The sequence below is a fragment of the Phoxinus phoxinus genome (assembly GCF_949152265.1).
Source record: "Phoxinus phoxinus genome assembly, chromosome: 17".
Lineage (NCBI taxonomy): Eukaryota > Metazoa > Chordata > Actinopteri > Cypriniformes > Leuciscidae > Phoxinus > Phoxinus phoxinus.
The window spans coordinates 21,899,886-21,925,623 of NC_136892.1; the positions used below are offsets into that span (position 1 = coordinate 21,899,886).

At 39.3% G+C, this 25,738-nt stretch overlaps 1 protein-coding gene across 7 annotated transcripts in view; it reads right to left on the bottom strand.

Moving 5' to 3' along the window:
- Positions 1–5,228: 5,228 nt before the first annotated feature.
- rimbp2a (RIMS binding protein 2a) overlaps positions 5,229–25,738 on the bottom strand; it is a 56,419-nt gene continuing 35,909 nt past the window's right edge. For 4 of the 7 annotated variants that reach the window (XM_079585909.1, XM_079585915.1, XM_079585913.1 and 1 more), the window contains 16 exons: positions 24,678–24,855; positions 24,236–24,384; positions 23,285–23,364; positions 22,524–22,633; positions 19,574–20,374; positions 18,242–18,393; positions 16,815–17,693; positions 15,210–15,338; positions 14,935–15,081; positions 14,736–14,844; positions 13,788–13,913; positions 11,736–11,905; positions 11,487–11,655; positions 10,517–10,614; positions 10,338–10,409; positions 5,229–10,259 (listed from right to left, as the gene is read on the bottom strand). In XM_079585909.1, the coding sequence (XP_079442035.1) occupies positions 10,083–10,259; positions 10,338–10,409; positions 10,517–10,614; positions 11,487–11,655; positions 11,736–11,905; positions 13,788–13,913; positions 14,736–14,844; positions 14,935–15,081; positions 15,210–15,338; positions 16,815–17,693; positions 18,242–18,393; positions 19,574–20,374; positions 22,524–22,633; positions 23,285–23,364; positions 24,236–24,384; positions 24,678–24,855 (3,546 nt within the window). In that variant the 3' untranslated portion in view covers positions 5,229–10,082. The remainder of the gene's footprint in view (positions 10,260–10,337; positions 10,410–10,516; positions 10,615–11,486; positions 11,656–11,735; positions 11,906–13,787; positions 13,914–14,735; positions 14,845–14,934; positions 15,082–15,209; positions 15,339–16,814; positions 17,694–18,241; positions 18,394–19,573; positions 20,375–22,523; positions 22,634–23,284; positions 23,365–24,235; positions 24,385–24,677; positions 24,856–25,738) is intronic. The other 3 variants (XM_079585911.1, XM_079585910.1, XM_079585912.1) reach the window with 3 other exon arrangements.

A 25,738-nucleotide genomic window follows, 5' to 3' on the forward strand; every position in this document is an offset into this window, starting at 1 on the left:
GCGCGCAAGCGGCCCCTGTTGACGGTCAATGACAAAGTAGTAAACTAAACAAATGTGTCTGGATTGAAACACTATTTAGCTATGCACAGGAAAACTGGACAGGCCAGCGCAGCGTGAGTAAAATACAAGTAAAAGTTTGCTTTAAGTGGTTAATTAAAATAAATAAGTGTTACTTGTTGTGCTTTTGCAAATTGTGGAGTGCCCGAGGCTAATTCACATTTTACTTCAGTGAAAGTCAATGGCCTACTGGAGAAGAGACACACATACCTTAAGTTGTAACATTTCCATTGTTGGTGCCAGGCCCCAGAGGAAAGAAATACAGTTCACGGGCATTTTGTTACACAAAGTTGTCACAATGGAACAGTATTGAACAGCCCAGCCTTGCCAAGACGTTTTTGTCATGACTCTCATGGTTACTGCGACCTTTTTTATTATTTTTGACGACGAGGATCTATTCAGGCTGTTTTAAATATAATTGAGATTTTTCTTTTTTAAACACCCTAGTAGTTCGACTACGCCGAAAGCAAGCACTGCGTCGACGTCACGTAACATTACTCAGCTGAAAAGTCATAGGCCTACTTTGTTATATTTGGTAGTGTTTATATTTAGCTTTTATTTTCATGAAAATTCTAACTGGGAATCTGGGAAACAATTGGAATAATTAAACAGCAAAAATGAATGAGATAAATCAATGGAGATTTAAAAAAGAAATTACACAACAAATATTGTCATTAATACATTTTGAACATTTAAAATAGCCTACATACACGTGTCAGCAACCTGAAGAAAAAATATATATAGCTATATATATATATATATATATATATATATATATATATAATGTACACACACACAGACACACACACACACACATATATATATATATATATATATATTTTATTTTATTTTTAAGACAAATTTTTTTTTTTCATTGATTTATCTCACTAATTTTTGCTGTTTAATTAGACCTATTGCTTCCAATACATATCCCAATTGATGCTATATATCAGTGACTAAGCATTTGAGACAAATATCTCAAAACATAAAAATATTTTTTAAATAAAAATTATATTTATATATTTAAATGTTTTATTTTTATTTTTTATTTGTTTATGTCAGGTTGCTGTCACGTGTATGTAAATGTATTAATGACAATAATTGTTGTGTCATTTTTTTTTTTTTTTTTATGTTGAGATGTTTGACTCAAATGCTTAGTCACTGATGTATAGCCCTTGAAACAACTTAGCCTACCCGTGTGACAACTATTTCTCATACAGCTTTAGTCACATATTGAAATACCTTCGGTAGAAGTCAATGCATCATTATGACATGTTAGGTTATATATTCCCCAAGAGGTATACGTTAGTTTTTCACTTTATATTCAGAGTCAGTGTGAATGAATAAACTCTCTGTGATTTCTGACTAAAGAAGATCTCACTAAAGGGAGCGTCATCAATCTCCTGTCAGTCAGAACACACAGTATAACCTGTACCTTTGCTGCTTTGTAGTGCTTGATGGCGTCTTTCACGAGTTTGAAGCACGATTTTATGTCCTGCCCTTTGATAAGTGCCACAAATTCCTCTGCAAGGACACAGAGTACCAACCGTTAATGCAAAGAATAAATCAAAAGACAGCTCATGCCAAAAACAGTGTAAGAGGCTCGATTTAAAAGTTACCAGTTTGTGCAAAGGTAAAAAGTTATGCAATGGATATTATGCATTTAGTTTGTGAATTTCAACATGCAGCTGCATTTCATCTGGATTTTAATCAATTCAGAACTAGTAGATCCCTCCAGTTGCGATGCCTTTGCTGGAGTGCTTTTGAAAATGAATTTTCCCCCATGGCCCAGTTTACATTCTGTTATCATATCATCCCCATCTGCTCAGATGTCCAGATGTTAGCAGTGTGTGACAGACCACAGCCGTGATACTCAAAGGTGAACAACAGCTTAGTAGCAATAATATGAAATGGTGGTCAGTAAACTGACCCGCCAGTGAGTTTGACCCATTTTGATGACCTATTCCATTAAGAATTTTGTTTACGTGAACAAAGCGCATCAGCTGCACTACAATTTACTTGAGCTTTTTATCTCGATGAGGATCGTGTGATGATAGGTTGCCACAGTAACACAGAATGACAGTAAACCTACTTAGAGAATGAAATATACCACAATGGCCACATGTATATCAATCTTACCAACCCCATGACCGACTCCATGTCGCTAAATGATTATACACCACCCTTCACACATAAATCACATTCTGAGATGTCACCGCCAATATGCTGTAAGAAAACTTGCTCTTTTTACTTTTTTAGATGCGCTATACAGACGAGAGCAGAATTTGGTAAAACCGCTGCTCAGCCTCTTTAAGAAAAAAGTAAGTTATATATTTCAATGCTATGCTAAAAAAAAATCACCCAGGTTTGAGGGAATAGTCATAAAACAACAACTATATCACTTTTAGCAAACAGCGTCCGTCAATCGGAGCAGTGGGAACCCTTTGGAAAAGTATGGAGTTTGGGAGCCTCGGTCAAAGCCTTTGTGACGTTGATCTATGGATAAAGTTGAGCAGAGGCGCTCTCGCTCAGTGTGAGTTGAATTTCTATGCAGGTGATGAATGAATGCGCTCTGCGGTGCGTGTCGTGGATGTATATCACTCTGCTCCCTACAGGATGGAGAGATAAGTTACTGCTAACCTGCAATGTCGTTCTACGCCTTCCCTCGGGGAAGGGGTCGTGAGCTCGGCTTGCTTCCATTACACAGACGCTTTTTTGATAGCTGCAGATTTGCTGAAAGTTATTCTAGTTTTATAAAAAGGTCAGCCCTGCAAATTCCCGCTCAGATCTTAGGTGGCATGAGGCAGGCGTTTTCCTTCCAAGTAGAGGACATTAATTGCGAACAAAGCCTCAAGCACTGCTTCGGTGTACTTACAGTCTCAGCATGGGCACTGTGGTTCATTTAAGAAGACTCTCCCATCACAGACGACTCGGTCAAAACACATTCATGAAAAATGTACGCCATTGTTTCCAACCCCGACCCATCCGACGAGTTACCTGCATTGAACGCACCTCTGTCATTCAGGGGTCAGTTAGACAATGCTCTCTGAAAAGGAGCTGCTTTACTGCCTCTGAAATATTCACGAAAAAGCAGCAGGAAGATGAATGGGCGCCTGTGTCCCAGCTCAGGGCCCTTGTTAAAAGAAGGCGTTGATCGAGAGGTCAAAGCCGGAGAGAATTTTAAACATCCATTGGCCCAGGGCCCCCCGGGATCATTACAGCTCACTCCTGAAAGGAAGGAGAGCCGAGCCAAGAGCAAGAGAAGCCTGGCGCGGTGATATACGAGCATAATCATTTCTCGCTCTCCTCCTTTTTTTCTCTAGGCAGGGCTGGCCCTCACTTCATCCTCTTGAATTTCGGTGCAGCATATTCCGCTGAAACCTCTGCAGCAGGCTCAAGCACTTTCCTTTCCTCTCAGAGGCCTTTTTAAAGGGATAGTTCAACTTCAAATCTGAGTTCTCTTATTACTTTTTCACCCTTATGTTGTTTCCAAACCTCAAAGTGGTTATTCCCCTCCCCTCCCCTCCCGTGGAACACAAAAGTAGTAATGTAAAGGAAAAAACATCCATAACAAAAGTTCAATTCACCCAAAAATAAAATAGCTCCATAAAAGTAGGGGGGAGGGTCAGCTATTGCCTGTTGTTCACAATTTATAAATGACGTTTCTTATTTGGTTACTTTACATGCAAGATTCAATGCGTTTTGTCATCAACACAGCATTTTTCTTATATGAACCGATAGACTAAATAGTGAGGCAAACGTTTATGATGATCTGTTTTAAAGATTATTTATATTATTTTAATCTAATTTTGGTCACACAAAGTTATTGAGATCGGGTTGATTAACCATATATGACAAATCATATGGGGTACAACGGGGCTAAAGGCGCACCGGGGTAAAAGGCACATTTGATTTTCCTCTAAACCACTATATGGCACAAAAACTTGCCGCAGCACTTTCCAAAACTTTCTCATTTGGGGTAAAAGGCACAATAATTAACATGATAATAAATACATTTATAATGACCATCATATTTAAAAATATGATATTAATAATATCATATAATAAAATATATTTTATTGTTAATACATTACATTTGTATTAAATAATTTTCAATGCTTTCAGGATCTACTTTAAAAAATGTTTTCTGTATTTTCTAAATTGAACTGACAGTATATTTATTGAACAAAATGTAATCATTTTATTTATCAAAATGAACAGAGAAGAGTACAAACTTTGCTAATGTGATTGTTTTGAGCAAATATTAACTTAGTATTAAAAACTTTATTTTAGCTAAAGAATTTATATCAATACTGTGTGCCTTTTGCCCCATGCTGGTGATCCTTACCCCATGTGTGGGGTAAAAGGCCAAACTTGCCACCTCATACATTTTTAAACAAAATTAACCACTTTTATGATTTATTTTCAAACAAAATCTGTTGCTTCATCAATATTCAATTCAAGCATATATTTTTTTCTGCAATCACACATGGAAGTGGTGAAAAGCAAATTGTTCTTAATGTGCGCCTTTATACCCCTATACATATAAATACTTTCAAAAATATATATTATGATTTATTTAGCTGTTTTGGTGCTTGATAGACTCTGCTGGTCACTAACTGCATTGTATGAAAAAAGCAGCAACAATTTCCCACAAATATCTACTTTTGTATTTCATGGAATAGCTTTGGACTGATGTAATTTTGGGTGAATTCCTTTAACTCGCCATGTTTGTTTACTACGCGCTTTGAATTTTTAAACATCAGTGTTGTTGAGTAACACCAGTTTGATCCTAAGAAGAAGGATGACACCTCAGAAATGGATAAACTAGATAATTATAACCCGTCATTAAATGTGATAGATGCAGCTCTTGGATGATGACAGAGTTGAATATGGCCTGTCAACATCAATCTTCACCCAAAAAGCAATATTAATTCACTCACCTTACCCATGATGCCTTATGGGAAGTACTGGGATATTGAGGCCACTGCTGCCATCTACTGGGTTGTTGCTGTGTTCATTTTTATGTTTGCTGATGGGAGACGTGCTATGGGATTTGCCATGAAAAGTTCAAGTCCGATATTGAAAAATATCACATTTATTTTCATAGAAAATGTATATTTTACACAATTCTACACATGCACAGCCACACACTTGTCCATATCAGTAGACCAACGAGTCCTTTTTTTTCTCTTTAATTCACAGAGCGAACACAGAATTGCCAACTTGAGCATCTTTTCTTGAAGACACCATGGATAACACTTACACTGTTAAATATTAAATTTTAAAGCACTAAAAAAGTCTGTAAATTAAGTATAAACATTTATAAATTATCTACAAATGGAGTACAAAAGAGTAACCGAGAAATGAACACATCATCCAGTTACAACGAACACTCGGGATTCATGATAATAATAGAGATATTTCTGTTAAATGAAAATATATGTAATCTCTTTTATTTATTTTTCTTTTGGCAAAATGATGTCGCAAGCTATACAAGCAGCTGAACATTTCATACATTCCTTTTTGGCTATCCAACTTTTTATTATTATTATCATTTAATTAATTAGAACCTCCCATGTTTTTCTTTTATACAATAAATAAACTTCATTCACCCCAAATGAATGTCATATATATATATATACATTTATAGGCTATATTAAAATGCTTAAATACATTTAAGATAATCTTTTTTAAAGATTTAAAAAACTTAATTTTTTTCTTTTTTCTTTTAAACACACAGTATGTACCCTGGATCAAACCATTCAAGAGTGCAATCTAAACCTAACCGGCCACATTATTGATATTCCACCAAATGTTGGCTCAACTTCGCATTTCCAGTTGTGGGACAAGATGTTTGTGTTAATGCAAAAGAATTTGCCCTTAATGTAAACTACTATTATAGCTTGAGACAGCTGAGCCATCATAGGTAGTTTTGCCTGAGGGTATTGAACCTGTATTTTAGTAGCTAAGAATGAGTATTATATGGTCCTCAGCAAAGAGACGATCACAGAAAGTTTGTCTACCATAGCAAGCAAAGACCCCAGGAAAAACAGCCAATGATAACAGCAGCAAGGATATGTCATTTAGGCCTATGTATGATCTCATTATACCAGCCCAACCTATTTGTGTAAACCAGTGTTAAAGGGATAGTTCACCCAAAAATGTGTTAATTTCTGTCATCATTTACTCATCCTCATGTTGTTCCAAACCTTTGCGACTTTCTTTTTTCTGCAGAACATAAAAGAAAATCTTTTGAAGAATGTTGTGAAGAAAACAGTTTTGGTTACCATTGACCTCAATTGTATGACAAAAAAAGAGAGAATTATTTCTCAAAATGTCTTCTTTTATGTTCCACAAAAAAAAAAATATTCATACAGTTTGTAGAATGAGTAAGTTATGACAGAATTTTAATTCTGGGGTGAAAAACCTTTTAAGGGTCATTCACACAGAACGCGTTCCTGCGTTATTTCCTGGGTTTTCATCTTTTAACCTGATGCAACGTTTCAAAAACGTGGCGCACATTAGCCAACACTGATCAAATACGTTCAATTTAATATGTAACATTAGAAAACAATTTCCACTGTAAAAAAGTTAAAAAAAAAATTTCCACACGCGTTCTGTGTAAACCAGCCTTCAGAAAGTGGAATTTAAAGGATAGTTCACTAGAAATGAAAATTCTGCCAGAAACACTATCATCAAATACGATTGGCCAGTAGCATATAGGATTGGATTGGCGGTATGGTTCTGTTCTGGTAAAGAACTCCCTGCGCATCCATGCAGCCTAGCATGGATAAGAGCAGCAATAACCCCCTTAGGGTCAACAGAACAGAACCAACATGAATGTATTGCAAATATCATTAATGTCAATATTTGAATATACAACATAATTCGAGAATCTGACTGACGAGAGGAGCTGGGGATGGAGGAGGGTAATTGGCTCCTGAGAAAAGCGATAGCTATTGATAATACTGAAGGAGCTTATATATGTATACTGGGATAAGCGTCATATTCCTATAGGCAGACGTGGATCAGCTGAGAGTCAGCTGACACAAGCCCTGCCAGAACTAGCTCTACTTTTTTTGTCATCACTTAAGTTGTTCCAAACTATGAGTTACCAACAATCTTGAAAAAAATCGTATTTTGTGTTCAACAGCAGAAAGGTTCTCATACAGGTTTGGAACAAGGGTGAGTAAATGACACAATTTTCATTTTTGGGCGAACTATCCCTTTAAGGAGACGCCAAGACACCACCCTTATTGACTTTAGAAAGGAACAGAAAACAACTTGTAATTAGCAGCACGTCACATTATCACAAAAGTTTATAACAACATTTGTCCCTTTTAAGTTTAAGGGGTTGCACGAACATGGATGCAGAGGGGACACACTCCATTCACCAAAACACACACAGATTGTGCGATTTGAAAGGCAAACACAGAAACTTTCCATTGTATTTTTATAACTTCAGAGTCATTCTCGTGATAAACACGGGATAGGGAGCAAGCAAAAGAGAGAATACTTGGCGAAGACTGATGTATGGAGACATCAGATGTAGGTAATATACTGTACTTACTGAGTTTAGATGAAGGCCACAGCAATGTTTAAAAGGATTTGCTCATAGACTGTCCTGGTCAGTAATGCGTTTTTGCACATTGCCCATCTTTCTAAAATGCCTTTAAATGGAAATATATTATTTTATTGTGGTCCTTTTTGTGTTTCGGACTAATGCACTTGATATGGTCTGGATGTTAGCATATACTGCTAGTTGACGCACAACGTCAGGCCATATTTGAAGTGCTTTTTGAACCGTTTCGGTTCATCACTAAATGAATGCAATACCCAAACATTAAAATCTGAGATTAAATATGTAGCTCAAAATCCAGCACTTTGATTTTAAAAATGGAAATAGCAATGAAAGTAGGCAAACTCTTTAAATATAACATCTTTTTGTCCTCTACATCACAGTATGGAAAGATGCTTTTATTCTGACAGCCAATTAGCAAACTCACTGACATGTGAGTGACATCTTTATACATGTCATTCCTATTCATCTGGATATTAGATCTATTTCATAATGTGTACGTGGCATGTTAATGTGAAAGTTCTCTTTTTTTTTTTGTTGTTGTTGAAAATTCTAGTTTTTGACACATCGGGGATTGGCTGTTTCCCTTTTGAGATAGAAATCTGTATGCTGTTGTAGTCATATGAATTTGAAATCAAACTCATACTTTTACTTTGAGAACTTTTGGAGCAGTTTCTTCCCCTTAGAGAGCAGACCTTTTTTCTTTTTAGACGCCAGGTCTCGTGGACCCCTGGCTGGGCTCAGCGGCCTGACTGGGCCAACAGGAAGCAAAGGACGCACAGTGGGAGAGGCAGGTCTTCCAGGGGCCGGAGCTGGCACTGTACTTTCCACAGGCACCTAATGAAACATCCATGGGGAAGGGAAAATTGTGGGATATTACACAGCAAGTCTATCTTTTGCCTTATCATCTGCCTTCTCAGTAACCGTCCAGCTCATGTTCAGAGTTTTAAAACAAATGATTTGAAAAGTAAGAGCAAAAATGATATTACTACTCACAGATTGGAACTCTCTAGAGAAAAGGCAGATAATATGGCTGGTTCCTGAATTAACTCAACTGTGTTATTAAAATTTTTTCTTGGCTGCTATAAGAAAGATAAAAAATAGTCCTTCATTTAATTTCTGTTTGAATTGTTATTAGAAACCTCTAAAAGTCAGGGGATCTTATATTCTATTAAAGCATCAAAATAGACACACAGCACGGAAGCCAACTGCAGATACCATACATGTCGAATGCACTGGCATATTAAGCAGAAAAGTCTGTGTTTTTGAAGATAGAAAATTATGAAAAATAAATAAAATAATAAATCTAAATAAATTAACATTTTTAAGCAGATAAACCTGAAACAAACCTTATATTTAGGTGAAAACAGACAAATAAATCAACTTGCTTATATGTTACATATAAAAGCAATATACCGGTAATAGAAAACTCCAATTAGATAATTTAGCCGTAGAAAGTCCATAAAAAATCTGCATAAAATCCATTGCATGAGACTGATCACTGGTATCGCCAGTTGCTTAACTTACCTAGCAAGACCAAAGTCTGCTAGGGTGGGAAATGAACAATATTCCTCAGCTTTTTTCTTTTTTGGCAAAGCCGGTGGGGAAAAACAGAAATTAGAATGCAGCGACATCAAAAAAAAATCCAAAACATCAATTATGAGGAGAAAAAAAACAACAACACCACGTACACATAAATGAATATATCTGTCCACTAAATGTCCACTAGCAAAAAATACATATTTGTCTCAGTTTTTCATTTATTTTGATTTATTGTAATTACATCATGACTGTTATCATTTTAGTCTCTCTGGAAGAGATGAGAATGAGTAATATTTATATGTTCTGCTAGTTCATATGATCTGAAAAATAGAGGATTTTTTTGACAATGTGCAATATACAAAAAGAAACAAAGCCTCTTCAAAGAAATACAACATTTGGGGGAATGTAGTTTACTTTTATATAAAAGCTACAGGTCTGTTATGAAAAACAAAAACAAAAAAAAACAGGCATGCGTCAACTACGTGAGTTTCCAAATCAGTCTTTTAACAGGGTCACAAATCACGAGCCACGGACCCTATGGACTTCACAAAGCACTTTGACTAATGCAAACAGCTTCACTTAAGTAGGGTTTTGTGTTTCAGTGCAAAGATGCTTTATGCTTTATTCAAAGTCCGGTGCAGGAACAGAATTTGGCCTTTTCCACAAGTCCTCTGGCGGCTCTACGAGCATTCGCTCTCTTAAAAGAGTCGTTCGTATCTGTCTCTCTATGTTCTCAAAAAAAAAAAAAAGGCTCTGTTTGCAGTGGGCTTTGCTTCTCCCTTTCCTAGAGCAAGAAAGGTTGGACTGGAAACCACCACCACGGTCACATAACGAAAAAACAAACAAGCACAAGAAAACACAGTGGACCGAAACTCAAACGGAGGATGAATGGACACAGGGCCTAGCGCTGAGAACGGCGATGGTGTACCCGTTTGGCCTCTGGGCGAGGAGCAGGTACCGGATTGGGCTCGTCCTGACCTTGCTGGGAGGGAGTGTCCGTCAGATAGACCTCCACGTCATCAGGCACTTCTTCAAGAAAGTTGGATGGAACCAAGCCCCGATGTCCATTCAGCTCACCCTGAGAGTCAGAAAAACGTACAATGCCACAGGCTCCGAATAAAACAGAGTGAATGGTCAGCGCAACAATGATACTTACATAATAGAAGCCATCTTCATCTATATCCCCAAAAACACCAATGATGTCACCAGCACAGAACGTCAGTTCAGCCTGCCACAGAAAGCAAATGATCAGCAACTATTCACAAATGCATATTCAGCAGATTTAAAACCTGACTAATAAATATATATATATATATTGGAGTATGTGTTTAACACCTCAACATCCACATTTGGGGAGCTCTCTCTGGGGTCGTAGTCGTACAGGGCAACCATTCTTCTTGTGGCCACTGGGTGGCGACCTCTCCTATTTTGTTCTGATGGGAGAGAGAATCAGTTTCTTTGTAGGATAGGCAGGCTATGTACAAAATAACATTTGACTGGTTAGCATGATCCAGTTACTGGTAGAAAGCTCTGTACTGATGACCATAAAAGTAGCCGTGTATTCGATATATTCTAACAAAGTACAAAAAAAAAAAAAAAGTTTGGGGTCAATAAGATGTTTTTAAATACATGAATACTTTTAAGGGCCGTTCACACCAAGTACAATAACTATAACTATAAAGTTTTAATTTTATGAGAATAGCAAAGTCCACACCACAACTATAATGATAATGACACGCGTAAGAATATAATTTGGAATCACTTTCAGAATGATTTTTTTCCAGCTGAATTGAATTGACATTGCCAAATCAGAATCTATCCTTCTTTAAAGAGCTCAAGCATGTAAAGTGGCAAATGACATAACTTGCTCATAATAAACAGTGCATTATTGGGTACGCTAATACTGTTATCATTATATTGATCATCCTTGGTGTGAACAAGCCTTTATTTAGCTGGAATGTATTAAGTTTAACAAAAGTGACAAATTCTGTTTCAAATAAATGCTGTTATTTTGAACTTTATATTCATTAAAGGATCCAGGAAAAAATGTATCACAGTCTTCACAAAAAATACTAAGCAGCACAACTATTTTAATTTGTAATAATATTTCACAATATGATGTTTTAACTGTATCAAATAAACGCAGCATTGGTGAGCAAGATACTTCTTTTAAAAAACATTACAAAATCCTACCGACCAAAAACCTTTTGAACAGTATGAGTAGTGTGTAAAAATAAGTTTGCAAATCTTTAATATATTTGTCATTATAATAAGTGTAGATAACTGTGACAGGAAAAACACCAACCAATTCTGTCCACAGGGGTATTGAGAGGGAGAAATCCTTGTTTCATGAGCTGCTCCATGGTCTCATCATCCTCGGCACGGATTTCCGACACCATGTTACAGGGAATGAGTCCACACCTGCCTCGGATCTCCCCACGATAAAAGCCATCATTATCCTTATCGCCATACACCTTAGACACACACACAGAGGGATGCTGAAACAATGGAAGGGTCATTTAACAACAGATCATTAACTCCATCTGAGCAGTACCTTTATTATCTGACCCTCTTTAAAAGGGAGTTCCTCATCAGCTGCGTCAGGGTTAGGGGACATGGAGAGCGGGTCATAGTCGAAGAGGGCCACAAAGATTCGGAACGGCTCCTCCTGCTCAGATTCATCATAGTACGGAGGAGAACGCCGGCATCGGTCCCTGTATCCATCTACAATGAGAAAGATAGGTAAAAAAAACAAGTTGTCTAATAGACAGATTTAAGTGGCACCGTATTATCCCTATACATGGATAGTTGGAAAGCCGTGTTCTGCAGTATGATATAAAACTAGAATAATTAGAATAATTTTCTAATTATTGTATACTCACTGTTATGCTACTTATATTAATTGAGATAAAATTTATTATTTGTATTAATATTTGTCACTTTGAAGGTCCATTTGACCAAACTGAAGGGAAGAAAATCTAAAAAAGTCATTAAAATTCAGTCCAGCCGAAGCCAGCACGTCCAGTACAAGTAGGCTTTGAATATTTAATTTTACTTAACGTTATTTTATTTATCCGTTATATTGAAGAGAACATTTTAAAGGATATTGGTTTACTTACAGTAGGCTATGCCCCTCCATGAGCACTTGAGCTTAACTGAGACTTTAGTGTTTGTAGATGTTTAAGAGGCTGTTAAGTGGATGTTTAAGTGGCTGCTGTTGACCTTGATTTATTGCAATATTTACAGTAGGTGTTCAGTTTTATTTTGATTTTAGAAAAAGAAACATGTGTTTGCTCTCCTCACAAATCAACTGTTTATTGTTTTCACTGACATATCTCTTTGGTGTTGAGGACTAGTGTATACTCTTAAGACATTTACTCGAGTCATATTGGAATTGGTGACTTGAAGCTTGTAATGGAGTCATTTTCATTGTAAGTTATCTGTACTTTTACTCCAGTGTGGTTTTCAGTTACTCTTTACACCTGCTTTACTGTCACTATTAAACAGTTGAATGCATCCTTTCTAAATAAAAGTATTAATAAAAAATAAAAAAACATGCCGACTGAATTCATTCATCTCAATAGCAAAATATGTCCCAATCAACCCGAATTCACCCATATATATATATATATCCACCTGGTCCTGTAAAACAAAACCATATACAGTAGGCATGACTTGATGGTATAAGCTTACAAGACTTTTTAAAGGATGTTTTGAAGCGAGTAACAAACAGTATAAATATTATTATCTCTGTGTATAATAATGGACAGTGTGAATAAGCATGCAATTCAGTCCAATGGAGTGAAATTACGCTCCATACTTGCACAATCCATTTATTTGCCAAACACATCTTGGGTGGGTTGAAAGAAACAGACATTTCTTACAGTAATATGATGGCTATGATGTGTGTCACTGTGTGTGTTTGCCTGTGTGTGGGTATGTGGCGATTGGGAGTGAAACACCCATATGGCAGCCAATTACAGATGAACAGCAAGCCAAACATGAAGCTCCTGACAGGCGCACACACAGACAGAGAGAGAGAGAGAGAGAGAGAGAGAGAGGGAGCACGCAGTCTGAGCTACTGTAACCATGCAGAGATCTGGATCTGAGAAAGACCCATCAGATGGGGCAAATTAGTCCCGGATAAAACTACACCTGTTTCCTTTTCTCCCTGACGCATCTACAGAGCTGTGCTAGATTGTGATTCCAACATGCCCAATGTGCATTCTACACAGTTGCCTTTGCAGTCGATGCCAAGGAACCGTTTGCGTTCTCTTCCTGGTCAACCATTACCTATGTACATATTTGATGGCATTCGTTCGGCGCAAGATGCCACCCTTTAACTTTCACCATTCAGTCATGCATGGCCAAAGTAAAAGAATGAGAGTGGTCAGGTTGAAAAGAGGGAGGTTTGACAGGCATCCATTGGTGGGGCAGTGCAAAGGGGGGAGGAGCATTCTCTGTGCAAACATGTTGCTAATGGCTATCTTACAGCACCACTTCCAACACAAGCTTCCATCTTGGTGCAGTCCAGTGCAGTTTCATGCGTATGGCCGTTTTCTTTCTCCTCGGACCCCACTCTAAATGCTGCAGCTTCAACACGTACCATAAGGAGGCCTGCGTCCCCCGTGCCTCCGGGAGGAACATGTCCTGTGCCGCGCTACACTGCCATAGTAAACATCCTCCTTGACGGGAGAGAGGTTCCCTTCACTGTTACTCTCAGTGGTTATCTCTGAGGGAAACACCAATCAAAGAGTCGTTATACCCTGCGAAGGCTTTTCCGCGTCAACCTGCTTAGGCTGGAGACACCTAACTACACTGGCATCTCTATGGGAAACCTTGGCTGCGTCCGAAAGCTACGGCAGCTGACTTGTTGCCTGGCTGCCCTATCAGGCAATGACTTTGCAGGCCTTCATGGTATTTGCGTATCAAGGTACCTCCCGAAAATTGTGATTTCGGACACACTTTTTTGAAGCAGCGTAACAGTTTAACGATCTACAACAAAATAGAGAGAGCTTTGGTGGTAACTAAACAAATATTTAATTACAACAATATTAACTTCTCACTAGAAATGACATCAAAACTGGAAAAAGTTGGTCAAATACATACATTTACACACGAACTGACCACCAACTGCAACTTTTTTTATTTATAAGCTCAACTGTCACAGAATTAAACGCACAGGATTGTGGGATATTATCTATGCCGCCTTCAAAAATTGATCAGATGAAGGTATCCCAATAGACTGGATGAGGCACGATCAATGGATTCGGATGTGCCTTGCTGCCTTCCTAACTCTATATTGCTGCCGGCAGAGCCAGCATATTTTAGATTTCGGACGCAGCCCTTAAGAGAGACGTAAAGATTCAGAGAGGGTTATAATGGCTGAAAGCAACAGGATATGGTTATGGTTGGAACACACAGTGGTGGTCTGGTACACATTGACAAGCTTATGGACGTTTAACAGTTCAAAAAGAGACAATGTGGAGCAGGAGGACAGACAGGCCCTGAAAGCAAGTCTTGGCATCCTGTCTCTTACTGGGAGAGCACTGACCAATGGATGGGACCGTGAGGGGTCGGCGCTGAGGTTGAGGACCTCGGTGAGATGGCTTCCGGTATGAGTCCCGATCCAGCTGACTCGAAGATTGAGTGCTGCCTCCGGTCTTGAATCGGGAAGAAAGCAAACTAGTTACAGCCATGCAAACCAGGATGTCATTGGGATATTGTGAGATGTCTTTCGCTTTCTGCGATACCTTAAGTGCATTGTGGGAGTTTCGTCGCCTGCCTTCTTCGTGCTGCATTTCAGAATACAACTCCTCCTCGTCCTCTTCCATGATGTCTGAGAGGTCCGAGCCTCGACTGCTGTCCGTATGATACTCCTCGCTGTGACTGTAATGAGACTGTGAAATGCAGATTGTGAGAGAAAACGACAATCCAAAGCTAATACAACAAAGCAAAGCATTCAATGCTGACATTCGCCTCTTATGCCTGTGGTTGTATGGTAAGGCAATCACTTCAACTGCCATACCTGCCTGCCCAGCTCTGAGCCCCTGAGGAAGTCATCCACAGATGCTCCTCTTCTGCGGGCCTGATAGCTTTCCTCATCCTCTTCCTCATCTGAATTTTGAGAGTAGAAGCCCTGGCTTCTCCTCTCCATCTAAATATATTAAAGTACTTTCAGAAATCTTAATAAAGAGATCTGACAGTTACGCTGAGGTTAAGTACTGACAAAATATCTAATCTTCTGTATGTTCATGAACTCTTTTAAAGGGTTCTCATTTGCACATATTAACCCTAGAATGCATAAACGGGACAAATTGACCCGATAGGGTGTTGTTTATTCAATTTTGATTATTTTGATATTTGATGTATTCCTCATAAATATTGAGCCTCAGCAAAACTATATTTGTTTATAGGATCAGAAAAACTACCCCAAGTCTTCATAAAGGGGGTCAAAATGACATCCTATTCTAACTTACCATGTTTTTTTTGTCAATAATAATAATAATAAAAAAATCATCACATTTGTCAATTCACAAAATAATCTATAAATAAAATATTATAGATTTGCTAAATAATCTATAAACAAAATAATCTATAAATTAAAAGTTGCCAGCAAATTCAAATTTCTCACATAAACACGTTAGTTATAGTTATTAGTTATATTTAATTACTGTTTTATTGTGTATGTACATGGAAAAGAACATTACAGAAACATGCATATAATCATATTCATAACTGTTAAAAACTACACTTAAAGCGATAGTTCACCCAAAAATGATCATTTAATCACCCTCTTGTGGTTCCAAACCCATAAGACTTTGGTAAATATTTGATCAATATATACTGTATAAGACTTTGGTCACTTTTTATGATGAACAGAGTTAACTAGGCTTCTATTCAAATATAAATACACATACATAAAGTGCATCACATTTGGCAAACACAGAAGTCTGTATGTGTGTCACATCTAGTCATTGGTTCTTTACATACACGTTTGAGTTTTTGTGTTTACCAAATGTGATGTGCTCTATATATGTGTGTGTCGATCATTGTTTAGATGTAAATAAAATTAAATTAAATTTGTTCATCATACTGTATATAAAGGTATCATTTCTCCTTACAATATTTGGCTTACCGTTCGATTCATATGGATTCATTTTACAACGCCTTTTTGGATCTTCTAAGTTTTGGTTACCTGGAGTTTCAATGGAAGGACAGAAACCACACAGGTTTCATTAAAAAATATCTTAATTTGAATTTCGAAGATGAACGACATAGGTTTGGAATGACATGAGTAAATGATGACAGAATTTTATTATTTGGGTTAACTAACTAAGAATATAAAAATCTAAATACAATTTTAATAAAAGTATAAATAAAAATGACTCCGATATGGGTTGTTTTGACCCCCATTATTCATGTAGGTTTTTTTGGGTCATGCATTCTGGGGTTAAGGTTGGTTTGCAACCATTGTACATTACATGCTTTATTTAAGTATAAATAAAAATGACTTCGATATGGGTCGTTTTGACCCCCATTATTCATGTAGGTTTTTTTGGGTCATGCATTCTAGGGTTAAGGTTGGTTTGCAACCATTGTACATTACATGCTTTTTGCTGACTTGACTCACCCGTCCACTCTCTGCAGCCACTCTTTGGGCTGCCTCTCTGGCAATAGCCTTGGCCACAGTGTCAGGAATAAGCGTACCCCTGGGCTGAGGGAGGATCCTTTGAGGTGACGGGGAACGGCGGTTCGGGCAGGCCGGGGCATCCAGGGTGTGTCCGTGTGGCAGGCCTGTGGGCATGCCTGATGGGGAGCAGCCGGGCTCCCATGGCTGAGGTGGGCCCCCTCCATGATTAATCATTCCTGGCCCTGGCTCTTTGGTTTCCAGCTCTCTGGCACTTAGAGGTCTTTGGGATTGGGGAAGGGCCAGTTGAGGAATGTGAGGCTGGGGCATCGGGATAGCTGGCTGGGGATGAAGCATGGGCGGCTGGGGCATGGCCATGGGCTGCTGGGGTTGAGGCATAGGCATGGGCTGCTGGGGTTGGGGCATGGGCATGGACGATTGAGGCTGGGGCATTTGCATGGTGTGCTGAGGTTGAGGGATTAAGTGTGGTTGTAAAGGCTGGAGGTGGGGTGGAGAGGGCTGTGTGGGATGGGGCATACGGTGGGGATGGTGGTGAGGTGGGGGCTGGTTGGGTCGAATGGTGAGGGGTTGGAGATGGCTGGGTGGTTGGGATCCAGGGTGAGGTGGAAGGGACCGTATTTGGGGATGGGGAGGCATCGTTTGGGACTGCTGGGGTGGGAGAGAGGACTGCATGTGGTGAGAAGGAGGGAGGCCTTTAGGAGGAGGCACCAGCAGGTGGTTTGGAATGACGGCGACATGGGAGTCTTGAGATTCCCCTTGTGCTGATAAAGTCCTGACGATAACTTCACGGGCCTCCAAGCACTGTAGACGGTTCAGCTCTACTGCCACATAGTCTGCCATTGGATACAATACCTCAGCGATCTGAAACAGCATGAGTTTTAGCATTAAGGTGCAATCACATTTACCATGGTTCAATTAATTTTTTATGGGTGAAATTCCAGTAATTTCAGTAGGAATCCACACAATTAGGAAAAATTTCCCCATGCAGATTTCGCAAAGGGATTAAGTTGATCCAGCAAATTTGCTGCGTTGAGCAACAGAAATCTGCTTGCTTTGAAAGTAACTTATATGTGAGATGTGCTTCGTACAACACTAGTGCACTACTGACAATAGACAATGGACCTTTTTTCCAAGAAAATGTCAGTAATTTGACTGGACAATAGTTTAGAATCAACATTCTCATTAATCACCCAAATAACATAAAAGAAAGACCTTTAAAATTCATGACACAAAAACACCAGAAACAATGAATTCAAGTGTTTGGAACCTCCCTGCTCCACCAACAGGGGGCATCAGTATGACTTTTTGATAAAAATAGGTCTTGATGACTTTTAGCCTCCATGCAGCCAAGAACTGTTCTGTCACATAAATGTCACCACTGATATGACTGCTGATGCACACATACTTACCCTCTGACCCTTAGTGCACACTGCATAGCCAATGACACTTGCACCATTGGACGTTCCCATAGGTGTCATTGGAGGGGGCTTCCAACGCACTTGAAGGACCCCTGGGGCATGTCCACACTGGACCTGGACTTCTTGAGGAGGCAGAGGGGGTCCTGGGGAGGGACAGATAGCCACCAGTTATTTACCGTAATAAATGCATGATATTTAGAAAGGATTGTGTTCACTGGATTAATTAGCTTGAGCTCAAGTTTACAGTAATATTCAAACAGCTTCACAGCTGAATAATGGCACAAGGGCATATATTACTTCCAAGTATCTCAGCTAATTAATTAATCCAATTAGCCTCACTAAATCTTTTTCTGTTGCCTTGGACTATGTTAAGTGGAGTGTTGTGCTAATCAGAACAACAAAAATAGCTGTTTTCTGTCTGTCTCAGAGAAGACTGTGTATGCTCTGTTTAGGTCAGATGTGTGTCAGCCTTGTGTCAGCTAAAAATACAGATTTTCTGATCTTCATTTAATATAATGTCAAGATCAGTATTTTACTCTTTGCCTATTTTCAGTGGCTGTGGGAAATTCCGTTTGTTCAGCAGCACTTTCTGTAACTGCATTCTACTGTACACTTTAAAACATGTTGATGTAAAAAAAAAAAAAAAAGAATACGAATATTTTCCTAATGTACTAAGCTAGAAGGTTCCCCGTAATAGTGTTCCAAGCTATCCTGCTCCCCTACTGTTGATTTTACCAGAGCTATGAATGTGTTTTCACTGTATGTATTGAATGTGATGCAATCAAAAACTGTATATTGCAAAAAATAATGGACTTTCTTTTGAGTTATCCTCACAGGCTGCAAAATCAAGCATTCAACACAACTATTCTAGTCCACCTCAAGAATAATTTACACATTTTTATTAAGCGAGTCAGAAACATATAGTGTAGTTCAATTCAAAATCAAATTACTCGTATGAACTGGTTCTTTCAAGTGAATCCAAAACACACAGCAAAACGTTCTAGTCAGATTCACAAACAAATGACTCTTTTGAACAGGTTCTTTTTAGTAAATCAAACACAAACAGCGCAACAGTGAAGTTTAATTTACGAACGAACGACACTTATGAGCAGGTTCTTTAAATAAATAGTTAAAAGCAGCAATATCAGAGCAACATTAAATAATACCTTAAATGAAATACACTCAAATGAATCACAAATAAATAAAATTGGATCTGATATGAATTTGTGGTTCACAATCTAATCTAAAAAACAAAAGTCATCCTATGCATCTCAATCGCTCAACATTGGCGTGATATCTGAATATATTAGAGTTGAAACTTGCCTGCAGCCTGGGTGCAGAACTCCACCCCAGCCTCTCTCTTCTCTCTCTGCTCCAGGGGCATGTGCCAGGGCACCTGGTGAGGTTTGGCCAACACTTTTACCTTGTACACTGTGGCGGCCTTCAGGTTCACAAAACGCAGTCTGTAAGAGCACGGCTTGACCACAGCATGCTCCACACCATCTAAATGCACAACATGTGAGTAGTTACTATTACTGGGCAGCCACGAAAGTTCAGCGGAGTCCCGCATGATGTCGTCCATGCGCAGGCCAGTGGGGGCCACCACAACATTGCGACCCACCAGCAAGGTGCAGCGCAACTCATCGGAAAGACCCCTGTCCGTCACGCTCTGTACCGACACACGGTAGGTACAAGCAGCCAAGTCTAGCTTCTCAAGAAGCAGTTTGGTCCTGCCCCCAAATGGCACAAAGGAACGTACTTCCCCATCCACTAAGATATTGTAGCCGTTGATGTTGCCCCAACCGAGGGGCACCAGAGGCGCTTCCCAGGCCACTATCACACTTCTTGCCAGCTGTTTGATCAGGTTGATCTTCCTAGGGTAAGGCACGATGTTGTCGCCCAGCTCCTCTCCGTCCAGTGTGCCTGTCCCATTGCTGCAGTGGCCGAGGGCATCACTGCTAAGGCTGTCACGAGGAGCAGCTCCATCTATGGCAGTCAGGCTCAGACAGCTCTGCTCAAGCCTGCCCTGCTCCTCTTCTCCGTCGATAGATGGCTTTTCCTTGTCCTGGACAAACTCCACAAAATTAGAGGGAACCAGGCCACGCTGCCCATCCAACAGCTCTCCTGGAACAAAGACACAAAGAAAGATCTCAAAGGCTGCAAGAGATCTCATTACATAAAATGTAATTGTGATGAATTTTGTAATCATGCCATTATAATACATGCTGTCAGGTAATGCGTACTGTTTAAATTCACTGTTACTTGTCTGATGTCTTATTTATCCTCTAGTGTCCATTAGCAAATAAGTTGTTCAGATTTTCTGTTGTTGGGTGATTATAGATCTGGGGCCTCATGTATAAACATCTCAGCTCACGCATGTAAGCATGGTTCCCTGAGAAGTGAAACGAGACCCCTAGAGGACACTTTGGGCATGGCCAGTGTCTGAAGCACATGTGAAAACACGACAAAGAACTTGACATTGGCCGGCGACAGCCTATGACGTACTACTGATGCGACTGGGAGTATAAAAGGGGCACCTTAGAACAGGTCATCCACTTCTTTATCTGAGGAAGACATGCACAGGAATACCTGAAGCAAGGAGACGCGGTGTCTGGTTCCCCTTCTCAGGGAACCATGGTTACATGCATAACCTGAGACGTTCCACTTCGAATGGGACCTCGCACTGTGTCCCCTCAAGGACACTTTGGGCAATGAATGCCCACTCCACCATGCTGAAGAGATGAGTGCCTCATCGGCTGACATTAAAGTCAAGTCACCTTTAGTCACTCTAAAGGTGTACCCATCCCTGAGGTACACACCAGCGGCTGTCATGACTAATTCCCTACGGCCAAAGCTAGAGCTGCATACTCTATTAGAGAAAGTCCAGGCTTGCGCCCTTCCTCCCTTCCCTGCAGGGCTGAGTCAAAAAAGAAACTCAGTCCACAATCAGGGCTCAAGGGTTTGGTTTTCCTGAGAATACATTTAAGGGAATATCGTCACTGAATGGAGCTCTAAGAACAGAGGCCTCAGCATGATCCCTCTCTAAAGCCAGAGGAGGCCTAACCACATTCTAGGACAGTTTCCCAAGGAAGCTCATAGAGAGCGTAACAACTCAGAATTGCTATCTAGGTAGAGTCAGGGGAGCAGAGGATTACTCCGGTTTAAGTGCAGTAGCCAAGGAGGTTCACAGAGAGCCTAGCAGCTTAGCCCCTGGCTGAGCTTATGGGACGGAGGCCTCAGCACTACGTCCTACACCTGTCAAGGAAGCTACATAATAGCTGAGGCGAGCAAAGGCCTCTAACAGAACGACTCTCTATAACGAGAGGAGGCCTAACAACATTCCCAACCCAGGAGTACCAAGAAGGCTTACAGAGAGCCTGTAACTTATTACCACTGGCTAGCTGAGCTCTAAGAATGGAGGCCTCAGCATGACGACTCTTTAAAGCGAGATGAGACCTAACTATGCTCCACACTCAGGATAGCTTCCAAGGAGGCTCGTCTGGAGCCTAACTACTGAGAACTGCTATCCAGGCGGAGCTCTGGGAAGCGGAGGCCTTAGCAGCATAACTCTCTATAGCGAGAGGAGGCCTAGCAACTCTCCGGTTTAAGTGCTGTAATTTCACCAAGCTTATTGCTCACAAAAAAAAAAAAAAGAACAGTCATCATGTTGTCAGGCAATTTTGATTTTGAAGTGACAAAAAACAGTGATATCTAAGTGGCTGAGCTGGTTACTTACTTCCATTTCAATTAGTCTTCCCATTAACGCAATAATTTTGTAACACGCACAAAAACATAAGGCAGGATTTATAACACAAACCAATCATAGCCAATCACAACCAATCACAGTGCGATGTAGGCATTGCCTCCTCTCATGTGACTTTCCTCCATTCGTGCACAATTATCCCCTGCCGCACACTTTAGGGGGTCTGTTAAAAATCAATAGGCTCAGGGAGGCATGAGATACGTGGCGTCCCGCTGTAGCTTTACCTGCTGGTGTTGCTGTTGGACAGTGATTTTTAGTGTCAAATTTTTTTATATTTGCGTTGTTTTATTTTTGTAATATTAATTATTTTCTCATCCTGTTTTTTGAGGAGGCACTGCCTCCCTTGCCTCCTTGGAGGAAACATCCCTGGTGCGTGGAAAATTTATTACGCACATTTCTATACCCATTTTGTGCGTACACAACGTTTATACATCAGGCCCCAGGTATTTTCTTAATTTAAACTCTTAATTTTCAACATTAATTACACCTCTCACATCATAACTCAATTACCTTCATAAAATCCATCATCATCCATGTTCCCATATACGTACAAGTATTTCCCTGCCACAAGAGGGAGCTCTGCTTCTGGATGCTCATTAGGTCCATCATAGGGATTATAACTGACCAAAACACCAGACAGTGAGTGGGAAAGAAAACAAAGAAAACAGTAAAATACAAACACACAGATATATGTATATGTACAAGCATGTGTGTAATACATATATATCTGTCACTACTGCTCAGAAAGTCAGTAAGATTTGTAATGTTTTTGTACATTGAACATTATGACTGTTTTCTATTTTAATATATTTTAAAATGGAATTCATTCCTGTGATGGCAAAGCTGAATTACTCCATTTATCAGTGTCATATGATACTCCAGAAATCATTCTAATAGACCTTATTCACAGCAGCGCCATCTTTGATTTTTGACGGGAATGAAAGCGAGCCTGTGAGGGATGGACATGCATCTCTTCAATGGGCTGTACTGTTATTTAATGTGTTTTTGGATTGTTCTGCTGACGAAAAACTGAATAAATATCTTTCCAAAATATGTCAGTAGACAAAAAGCTCCTGACAATATAAGCTGTGGTGAATTATAAGTGATCTAGGAGCTTTATATAGCTTTTTACAGCAGATGTAAGTCTAAGTAAGTCTAAAAAAGTAAGTAGTCTATCCCTCATAGCCTCGCTTTCATACTGTACCTGTCCCCAAACTTTTGAACAGTACTTATAAATACTGTATATAGAGGGTAAGTGGTAAGAAAAGTACCTGTAACGGGCAGTGCAGAGGCGGACCTGACCTGTGTATCTTGCCTTGGTTCTTGGAGCTGGTCTCACCTCATCATCCATCTGGACAGAGGAAATCAGCTGACACACTTGATCTTTATCTTTAAATTCCACACATCACAACATAAATGTACTATGGCAATGTACTATGTGAGTGTTTGTGTGAGGATCATTACATAACATCCTTTTATTTACAGTCCTGCTCCCAATGTGCACAGTGCATGCATGTGTTCATGGATGATCTGATTCATGTATGATTAAGTGCACAGAGCGGAGATGATTATTACCTATTTGCATTGATGTCAATCACATAGCCAGGGAAAATATAAAGCTGAAGTGCGTAATTTCTATGGTGGTGATTGCATCACCAAACGAAACTGCAAAAACAATGACTGTTTTTAAACAGGTTTTGCCATTGGTCAAGAACTCACGCCATTGGTTGAGCCAATTTGGCTGTGTCAGGCTGGCTGAGACGCTCAAACAAACAGCACAATGTTTTTATAGAAGCATCGAGTCATAGTGTTTACAGTTTATTGGCAAAATAAACAATTTAACTTTATAGTCGGGACAAAAGTAGATATTTTAACATTAAAACAATTACACTTTTCACATTTAATTGTTAAATGTATCTTTTTAGTCCACATTCCACTGAGACTTTAGATGCCTAAATGTGTGATTTAGTTTACACATACAGTAAACAATTGAATTTCTTTCCTAAAGCATCAGACAGTCTTCAACCCAAACATCTGATATGAGGTCATTTATGTATCTAATTATAGAGAGAGGCCAATTATAAAAGCATGAAATGAGCACATTTCTTCTCTCTTGAGTAAAATACAGGCAGATAAACAGATACTGCTATCTGCTCGTGGCAACCGGTTAACCGAATGATCACCGTGTAGCTGTGATGAATGGTTGGCTGAGGGACACAAACCTCTGAGAGGGATGCTTGCATGGGGCTGCTGGAGCGATTCTGGGTTTGGACGGTGGGTTTGACCGACAGCTGCTCTGGCTTGTCAATCTTATGTTGCTGTACTATGGGCAATTCTGAGACCAGTGGAGTTCCGTCAGATTTCTCATCACCTGCAAGCATGAGTTATAATGGAGATCAATGACTTTGATCATTAAACAATAAGAGGAATCTGAACAAATGGATTTAAATAAGGCTGTGGAAAAAAACATTAGATGAGAAGACAATTAAATAGAATAGATTTTCCCCCTCGGGGGGTTTCTTTGTCTTAGTTTTCCCTGTCACTGTTTTGCCTGAGTTCTAGTACCGTAATTGTATTGCTATGGTTTCTAATAGTGCATACTGTACATGTTCACTGTGCATACTGATACACCTCCAACTGTTAAAAAAAAAATGGTTTGCTCACTTTTTTCTGCCTGGTGCTGCAGGGTATTGTAACTGTTGCTCAAGTTTTTCTCCTGCGAGTCAATGTCGAGCGTATCCTCCGTGTCTGACCCCAGGTGATATTTCTCCAGCTTTTTTGACAAAATATTGCACTGCTCACTCTGTGTCCGGCATTTCTGCTCCAAGTCATGAACCTTGACCTTTGAGGGACAGAGTAAGGAATACACAGGAAAGAATTACTTAACATGAAATCAAATTGTTTATATCATACATAGGAATAAATATACAGGAGAAATACACTGAACTGTAGCAGTGGTTATCAAATGGTTTGGCTCCAGGAACCAGCAATATTACACAAAATTACACCCAACAATATGCAAAATTATTGACAGGAAAACAGACAATTTTGTAAACACATACACAGCAGAAGTGTGATTTACCAGCCTAGCACATGGAACAAACACTGGGCCAAATACTGTATCATTAGCTATCCCTGCTATTAGACATATTACCCAGCATTGAATACATTTGCGACAAAATGCTATAAAGTTTGATTGAATGCACAGCCTGTGACAATAAGAACATGATATGGGAATTGTTTTTCCCCTTTTTGAAGTTAATAAGCCAATTTAATCTGATATCCCTAAGGGATCATTGAAACAACACACTTTAGTGGTTAAAAGCATGAGATGCAGGGCAGTGGAATGAACAAAAATAAAATCACTTTATTTTTCAAATTTAACTTTTAACTTGAGTACACTGAAGTTAGAACTGTGTGTCACGCGAGCACAACGGTCAAATGCATTCGTCTAGTGCATGTTTACATAGAAAAAATATGGAAATGCAGTGCAGTGGAATGCAAAAAATGTGATCTGTGTGAATAAAGTTGAAAGTTTATTGCCATTTGCACAGGTACGTTACAGTACAGGTACATTGGTATTTTTGTGCGTTTCTCAGTCAGCTTTTATTTTAAAAAATATATTTTAAGGGAGAGCTATGAGCAGCAAACATTTTAAAAGTCCAAAAAAAGAAACTATGTACAAATAGACTTTCTAATTTAAATAAGTACACATTATAAAAGAT